Source organism: Malus domestica, chromosome 08, assembly GCF_042453785.1.
Source record: "Malus domestica chromosome 08, GDT2T_hap1".
NCBI classification, from domain to species: Eukaryota; Viridiplantae; Streptophyta; class Magnoliopsida; order Rosales; family Rosaceae; genus Malus; species Malus domestica.
The window spans coordinates 15,246,498-15,255,416 of NC_091668.1; the positions used below are offsets into that span (position 1 = coordinate 15,246,498).

Genomic DNA, 8,919 nt, shown 5'->3' on the forward strand with positions numbered 1-8,919 from the left:
ATAAACAAACAAGAGGAAGCCTTCCCAAAGGTTGCTTAGGAGAAGTCTCAGCAGTCGGTAGAGCCCCAGAAAGAGAAGGCACCGGAGGGGGATCATTTGGAGCCTCAGTACTGGACAGAACCCTAGAAGGAGGAGGCATCAGAGGTTGATCATTTGGAGCTTCATTACGCGGTACAGCCCCAGAAGACGAAGACAATAAATGTCTTTGGAACAAACCCACAAATCTCTGATGATCAAGTAAAACCTGACCATCAGATTCCTTCATCTGGTCAAGCTTCCTCTTCATGTTTATAGCATAGTCATGTGCGAGCCGGTGCAACTGTTTATTCTCATGCTTGAGCCCTCTAATCTCATGTTTGAGACTCATCACTTCAGCTGCCAATGATTCAACTTGGCGGGTTCGAGCAAATAGGCGTTGGGCCATATTAGACACAGAACCTGCACACTGAACACTGAGAGCCAGAGAATCCTTAACAGCCAACTCATCAGACCGTTTGAAAAGTAGTCTGTTATCTTTGGGAGTGAGAAGGTTCCTGGCCATTACCGCAGCGGTCATATCATTCTTCATCACGGAATCCCTAACGATAAGGACCAGTAGGGGAGACGAAGGATGGGCGCCATATGTTGTCTGGAGCAAGGAAGAAAAAATCGATAATATCGGCGAAATATCGCCGATATTATCGTTTTTTTAGAGTTCCGAAATTTTTTTAACTATCCAACCTATTTTAGTTAAAATATCGCGATATTATCGATAATATCGAAAATATCGCGATATTTTCAAAATTATCGATAATATCGCAATATTTTATTAAAAAAATACTTAAATATGTTAAGTAAACTCAACACATACTTCACTTGATCATGGCCCAAAGACCAAACAAGCTTTGGATATCTCAACAGGGGAGTGTGGCTTTTATAGGAAAAATGGCTTGCTCAATTCCTTGCATGGGCGATGTGGGACTCGCCCAATGGGAGAAAAAATCAAAATTTCGGCCGAAATTTTACACCCACTTTAAACGGTCATAACTTTGTCAAAACTCAACAAAATCAAGCAAGACAAAAACGAAAGTTGTAGCCCTCGAACAGACGAAGAGAATGGTACCTCACACGACGTCTGAATGGTCGTGGTTTGGCCGAAAAATGCCTCGAAAGTCACTGAGGTCGCCGGAAACTGGGTAAGATTCAAATGAGTATAACTTTTTCAATACTCAACGAAATTGAGTGAAACAAAAAGGAAAGTTGTACTACTTGACGAGACGAAGAGATTGATACCTTGCACACCGGCCAACTCGCAGTGGTTTGGCCGGAAATTGCCTCGAAAGCTACTGAGGTCGCCGAAAACTAGGTAAGATTCAAATGAGTATAACTTTTTCAATACGCAACGAAATTGAGTGAAACAAAAAGGAAAGTTGTAGCCCTCGAAGAGACGAAGAGAATGGTACCTCACACGACATCTGACTCATTGTGGTTTGGCCGGAAATTGCCTCGAAAGCTACTGAGGTCGCCGGAAACTGGGTAAGATTCAAATGAGTATAACTTTTTCAATACGCAACGAAATTGAGTGAAACAAAAAGGAAAGTTGTAGCCCTCGAAGAGACGAAGAGATTGATACCTTGCACGCCACCCAAAATTCAATTGACACACTCCTGGCTTCCAAAATTCAATACTTTTACTTTATATCAACTTGAAAAAACATAATCGGCATCCAAATTAAAGTTTAGTCTTATTCAATGTATTGATTTTCAATTGTTAATTGATATACTATAATTTGGAACTTCAACGCCTAGACGCATGCTTATGTGTAAGAAATTTAAATTGTCAAATTCGGCACATTATTCTTCATCATTTTATTCACTCCCTTTTTTTTTTAATATCCTAAATAAAACCTCCAAATATTGTACTAATTAATTATATATAAATGATTATGGTGTGTTTAAACTTCTTTCATTAATTACTACATATTTTCTACACTCACAATGTTTGCCAGCTCGCTATATAATCAACTTAAATCAGTTAAATCCATCATGCAATGCATTTCCTTCCAAGTTTTTGTGATAAACTAATAGATAATTGACTAAATAAACATCCTACAAAGTTTCATTAAAAATTTCCAAGTTTTTCTTACAATTTCCATGGTTTCCATGTAATTTTTATCGATATCGATATTATCCCGATATTTCCATCGATATTTCCGTGTTTTCGGACTACCGATATTTCCGATATTACCGATATTTTCTTCCTTGGTCTGGAGAAGGCGGGACTGCCTCTTCAACAAGGTTCAAGTCAAAACGACGGTCGGAGGGGCCAGACATTTTCAAAGGTGTTGAAGAGAGAAGAGGTCGGATAAATCAAGATCTTAGAAGTGCAAGAATGGAGCTTCTACTGGTGGATATTCAAGTGTGCTTTGGAACTTAATGTCAGCCCCTATAAAAATCTGCACTCGACGAAGCTTCAGAAATCGAAGAGGTGCCTGCTCAGAAATCGAAGAGGCGTTTGCTTTCTCAAAAGCTGGGCTGCTTAGAGACCACGAGGGTCGATCTCAGAAATCGAAGACGCGTTTGTTTTCTCAAAAGATTGGCTGCTCAAAGACCACGAAGGCCGATCTCAGAAATCGAAAAGGCTTGCTTTCTCAAAAGCTGGGCTGCTCAGAGATCACGAGGGCCGATCTCAGAAATCGAAGAGGCACCTACTTTTCCTGCCTTGTCAAAGCACATGAATCGTAACGTTCAATCACCCACTTCCCACACGCAACAGTAGCTCATGGGTACCACAGATAATTTTGCCAAAGTTCTCTGACAAAGTTGAGACACGTGAAGCTTGCAGCTCCCACTACATCGCTTTGACCAAGAAGGGTAAAAGAATAGCAAAGAAACAACACTAACAAAGTTTAGACACATAAATTTTGAAGGTCTAGCTACCATATTATTACCCACAAGGGTAAAGGAACAGTACCACTGCTGGATAATTAGAAAGTCCCGGTGTGTCAACCTCTATGCTTCGTGGCAAGGACTAGCAAACATGTCCAACCTTTACTCACATTCGAGAAAACACTCCCAACAAGATTGCTTGCTCCAAAATCGAAGAAGCACAGCCCTCCGAATCTTGAGAGCCAGACTCCCAACATGATTACTTTCTCAAAAATCGAAGAGAGGGTAAAGGAACAGTACCACTGCTGGATAATTGGAAAGTCCCTATGTGTCAACCTCTATGCTTCATGGCAAGGTAGACTAGCAAACATGCTTAACCTTTACTCACATTCGAGAAAACACTCCCAACAAGATTGCTTGCTCCAAAATCAAAGAGGCACCGCCCTCCGAATCTCGAGAGCCAGACTCCCAACATGATTACTTTCTCAAAAATCGAAGAGAGGCTAAAGGAACAGTACCACTGCTGGATAATTGGAAAGTCCCTGTGTGTCAACCTCTGTGCTTCGTGGCAAGGTAGACTAGCAAACATGCTCAACCTTTACTCACATTCGAGAAAACATTCCCAACAAGATTGCTTGCTCTAAAATCGAAGAGGCACCGCCCTCCGAATCTCGAGAGCCAGACTCCCAACATGATTACTTTCTCAAAAATCGAAGAGACACCGCTCTCCGAATCTCGAGAGCCAGACCTCCAGCAGGATTGCTTTCTCAAAAATCGAAGAGGCATCGTTCTCCGAATCTTGAGAGCTAGATCCCCGACAGGATTGCTTGTTCGAAAACCGAAGAGGCACCACTTTCCCAACTTCAAGAGCTAGATCTCCTTGAATAAAGCTTGTCTGTAATCTTCACACGCAACATCAGCTTTCCAGATACCACAGACCACTTTTTCAAAGTGCTCTGATAGAGTTAAAACATGTGAAGCTAGCAGCTCCCACTACCGTACTATGACCAAGCAGGGTAAAGGAATAGCATTATTACTTGATGTTAGGGAGACTCCTATATATGTCGACCTCCATCCCCAACGGACAGGCAGACCTGCCAAAATGCCCAACCCTTCTTCTTATCTGAGAGGGCACTCCCAACGAAGCCTTTCGAAATATTCAGCTTTCTTTCCCCCCGATAATACCTCTGTAAACAAGCTATACTAGAGCAAGAATATCTCATATCATCAGGGTTAAAAGTAAAGAGTATCCCATATCATGCTTTTTCCCTGTCTTTTCCTTTGGCCTTGTTCTTACCTACAAGACAAAGAGAAAGAGAGCAATCAGTCAGCACTTGGAATCAAGCTTCCAGCCAGGAACTGACTGCCTGGAACCTCTTACCTGATTACTTACCTGGCATTGCTCTCGAGTACTCATCTTCAACATCTTATGCTACCAGGGAAGATACCGCATCTGCCTTAGGAACAGATAGGGCAAGTGAGAAGGATACAAGGAAGCATGTGGAGACAAGCGTAACAGCGCACGTGCTGATACATCCACTACTCTGTCAAAAGCAAAAGTATCTCATATCAACAGGGTCGAACGTACACTAGATTTGATGGACTTGTTTTGACCCTCAAATTCTTCAGTCGGCCTTATACTCTGGAGGAAACCAGAAAACCCTCCAGCCTAGTTCAAGAATAAGCCTGTGGAAAGTTACTTCTTCAAAAGCAAAAGTATCCCATGTCATCTCTTCTCATTTTTCTTCTCTTTATCCTTCATGCTGCCTACAAGATAGGGAGAATGTGAACAATCAGCTGGAGCTCTGATTGCTTACCTTGTATGTCACCTCTTTCAGCAGATTCCCTAGCTCGGCGACTTGGGGGACTCCTACTACATGGTTTGTATCGCGCTTGACCAACCCTTAAACTACAGGTAAGCTTCAAGTGAAATTGATACATTACCTTGTGCATCTCCACCAGTTACAGATACCATCCCTGGATGGAGGAAGAGTACTTCCAGAGAAGATGCCACATCTACCTATGAGACAGATAAGGTAAGTCAAGACGATACCACACTCCGGTACTTAAAAGTTTCGTGGTTACGAGATCATTCTCCCATAATATTTCCTAATGTCATTTGTACTAAATCATTCACTTGTACTCACTAAAGGAGAGCTTGAACCTATGTACTTGTGTAAACCCTTCACAATTAATGAGAACTCCTCTATTCCGTGGACGTAGCCAATCTGGGTGAACCACGTACATCTTGTGTTTGCTCTCCTATCTCTATCCATTTATATATTTATCCACACTAAGGACCGGAGCAATCTAGCGAAGATCACAAAAAGTGACCGTTTTCGCTACCTAGGATCTAACTTGCAAGAGAACGGAGAATTAGATGGAGATCTCAACCATAGAATACAAGCTGGATGGATGAAGTGTAAGAGTGCATCCGGCGTGTTGTGTGACCGTCGTAGGCCACTGAAGCTCAAGGAAAAATTTTATAGAACGGCAATAAGGCCAGCGATGTTGTATGGCACAGAATGTTGGGCGGTGAAACATCAACACGTACACAAAATGGGTGTAGCAGAGATGAGGATGCTTCGTGGGATGTATGTGCACACGAGAAATGATAAGATTGGGAATGAGGATATCCGAGGTAAAGTAGGAGTAGCCAAAATTGAAGGAAATATGTGAGAAAATCGGTTCCGGTGGTTTGGACATGTGCAAAGAAGGCCTACTGACGCTCCGGTTCGAAAATGTGACTACGGGACAGAGGTTCAAGGTCGAAAGGGTAGAGGAAGACCTAGGAAAACTTTGGAAGAGACCCTAAGAAAAGACTTGAGTACTTGGATCTAACGGAGGACATGACACAAAACCGAGCGCAATGGCGTTCTAGGATTCATATAGCCGACCTCACTTAGTGGGAAAAGGCTTTGTTGTTGTTGTTGAAAGCATCCCAAGACTTTCATTTGTGTTTGCAGTGGGTTCCAAGTTTATATGACACTAAACATAAGAAATAAGAGGGCAATCCAATAATAGTATCAATCTACAAGCAGGGGCACGGTAACCCTATGATTCATGAATGCATATTTACTTTAGTTGAACAGTACAATGAATTCGATGAAAATCAAATTGCTGAAGATAATACATCTTTTCAAGCATCTACCTTTGCTGCCGCAGATGCATAACTTACGCTGCTGTCCCTCGTAGTTTTGCACTGGCTTGACTGCTCGTATCGGAGAAAATTGATCTTTATGTTTATTGAGCAATTCCTCAGCATCTGAATACATTGAGAAACATAGTACAAGAAATTATGAGCACTGATCAATGAAGAAACATTTTGTAGTCTAGGTAAATTAAGCTCAATTCTTCAAAAAAAATGCTTCTCCTAACATTTTCCCTCTCATCGTGATTTTGGTGACTTCAGTACAGTACGTTAATATCGAAAGGGTAAGTGCTACACATAACAGGGATATCTTTAGGTTGCTTTCGTTATAGTATTGTACTTTTTGATTACTGAGTCCCAAGAATATCTTTTATTTGTATCCAGACAAAATGGTATAAAGGTCAATAAGACAGGAACGACACTGGTACTTTTTAATGATAGGCATAGCCTTTCTAACTGAGAACACCAATGTAATCTAAAACAGGTCCAAAATCGTCGACATAATGTTTTTCAGGGTTTTACCCTGTTTTATTTAGGGTGCCACATTCTTGTATTGGTTAATGTCCTTTGACAAAGTTGCGAGAATACTATTTGAACTTGTTCCCCTTCAGCATTAGAGGGAATACTTGAGGCACTTACATGCAGAAAAACGCTAATTGGGTGACGCCCACAAATGGTGTTATCAAACTCTGACAGATACTGCTTGAACGCATCTGGATTTCCAGTTTCTATTATATCCATTCCCATCCTGTCCAAAGCCTCAATAGATTTGTGTATGGCACCATGTTTCTTGTCATAGTGCATGTATTTGAACCTGAGAGAGAATAACAAGGTCAGGCACGGTCAACAAGTAACAGTCTGGCTTCAATTATATGAGCACAAAAGCATGGCAAGCGAAGAGAACTAGCAAAACATTCAAATATCACGTAACATAACAATGAATACCATGACACAGCATCCATGAAGAAATATTTAAACAGAATCCAAGCACTTCTTTATTTTCCTTAGAACAAAGACCAAACAAAATAGAAGCTCTAACTGTCCTTCTGTAAAAAAATATAAAAAAATAAAAAAGAGTTGTGTTTGTGTTTGTGAATGCATGTTTGCACGCTCGCACGGTGTGTGTGGGTGAGAGAGAGAGAGAGATGCATAGCATAATGCATATTGCAGAAGATGCATGTCCGCATGCACGAGTGTAGATACGCACTGATATCTTGGACAAAAATAGCAGTCACTTTAGATAACAATGCCAATACTCGTATATAGAACCATGAGTGGAACATACCGAGACCCCCAATGACAAAAATCTGACGACACAGAGAAGAAGTTTTGTGGATCATCCACATATTTCGCAAGGAACTGTCCATACATGGCTTCACTTTCAGCTTTAAGAGCACCAACCAAAATGGGTACAACTTTAACTTGGTGCCTGCATCAGTATCGTAAAAAAGTCAGCCACACCAAGGAGGATTACAGAATAGAACTGCCATATGAAAACAATAAATAAAAATATATAGAACAAACATACCCCTCAAACACTTTAGCAAGATATGGCAAGTGCATTTCCATGCTATGTTCAGCCTCATCAACGCAAATATCCATCAGTTCAAATTTTCCACAAGCTTTAAGCTCCTCAATCACTGATAAGTGAAAACAAACAAAATTTGAGAAAACCGCCACAAAAACTAACAGGAAAGTAATTAACTCCTGGTAAAAGAAACATGTGATATTTTCATTGTTATGTTGTTACTAGGTAGGCAATGGTTAAAATGGGAAAAACAGAAAGGAGCACAGACAATAGACATGAGTCTCTACATTTAGTGATCAGGTCATGCTGCGTTGATCACTAAAGGTGTATACTGTAATTTAACGACGAGAATCACATCACCTTCCAAATCAATAGGTAGGTCCCCAATGGGGGTCTTGTAAACCGTGGCCGTCGAAAGAGCACACTTTGGAGTGTAATGGTGGTGAGATGGACCGAGCAGGAAAACCCGCGTACTGAAAAGGAGAGTTAGTCAGTTATCTCACAATTCGCAACAACTGGACAGCTAATTCGCCATACTAATCAAGCTTTACGGTTTCGATTAGGAGTTAACGCACAATTATCCGAACATAATCGGCTCATTTTTATACACAACATGATCAAAACAGTATTAGAGAAGTAACAAAGACAACTTACATGTTTGTTGGGTCAATGTTGCCAAATGCATAGGCAGCGGCACGACCCGAATACGAATACCCTGCATGCCTTTAAACCCAGAGCCACCCAGCGAAAATAAATTCCACCAAAATAAACGTAAATAAATAAGTTTAGTTTTCAACTAATTAGTGGTTAAACAAGAAAGAAGCAGAAGCAGGAAATATGAACTTACGGAGCAATGACACCTCGAACATGAGGAGATTTAGTGAGCCCAGATGCTCTCAGCCATCCTTCAATCTCTTCTGATAACTTCTTAGCTGAAAAATCAAAACTTCAAGCTCAAAAATGCGTATTTAAGTATACATGTATATTACACAAATTGATCGGATCAATTAATTTTCTCAAAACAGCCATATTTGTTGAATTTTTAGTTTTACTGCCGACCCACATCACTAACTCGGCTTCTTGTATTCAAAGAGGCCAAAAAATGAATCAGAGGGGTCTTATTTTCCCGGGAACCAAACAGAAACTGAGAGAGAGACTGACGATTGTCGGTGTACCAAGAACCGGCGTGCGATGCTCTTCTGACTTTCTCCATGGATGGAATTTGGGAGAATAAACGAAACCCTAATGAGGGGCAAAGAATGAAGTTAAAACTGAGAGTGAGAGAGAGACAGACGAGATCCCTTTCTCATGGGAGGGGAGAGCTTCTGGGAGTTGGACTTGGAGTGGGTGGGGTGACGTCTTATTACTCAATC

The 8,919-nt window shown here is 41.0% G+C and overlaps 1 protein-coding gene and 1 long non-coding RNA gene across 2 annotated transcripts; both read right to left on the minus strand.

Annotated features, from left to right (window-relative positions):
• Positions 1 to 991: 991 nt before the first annotated feature.
• Positions 992 to 1,560, minus strand: LOC139198370 (uncharacterized). The gene is made up of 3 exons (XR_011583814.1): positions 1,443 to 1,560; positions 1,273 to 1,341; positions 992 to 1,171 (listed from the first exon to the last, which is right to left on the minus strand). It is a non-coding gene; the product is annotated as an uncharacterized lncRNA (long non-coding RNA).
• Positions 1,561 to 5,862: 4,302 nt separating this feature from the next.
• On the minus strand, positions 5,863 to 8,919 carry LOC103437396 (uncharacterized). The gene is made up of 8 exons (XM_008375864.4): positions 8,708 to 8,919; positions 8,394 to 8,478; positions 8,201 to 8,269; positions 7,907 to 8,019; positions 7,547 to 7,658; positions 7,304 to 7,447; positions 6,658 to 6,832; positions 5,863 to 6,132 (listed from the first exon to the last, which is right to left on the minus strand). Exons 1-8 carry the CDS (start codon positions 8,757 to 8,759, stop codon positions 6,007 to 6,009), a joined length of 876 nt encoding a protein of 291 aa, XP_008374086.3. The 5' UTR covers positions 8,760 to 8,919; the 3' UTR covers positions 5,863 to 6,006.

Bases quoted from the DNA above. Each gene is read 5' to 3' on its own strand.
- LOC103437396 (XM_008375864.4), bottom strand. From the start codon at position 8,759: ATGGAGAAAGTCAGAAGAGCATCGCACGCCGGTTCTTGGTACACCGAC. The intron at 8,479-8,707 runs GTCAGTCTCTCT...TTGATTTTTCAG, and splicing joins TTCTTGGTACACCGACAATC to CTAAGAAGTTATCAGAAGAG. The intron at 7,448-7,546 runs GTATGTTTGTTC...ATACTGATGCAG, and splicing joins CTTGCTAAAGTGTTTGAGGG to GCACCAAGTTAAAGTTGTAC.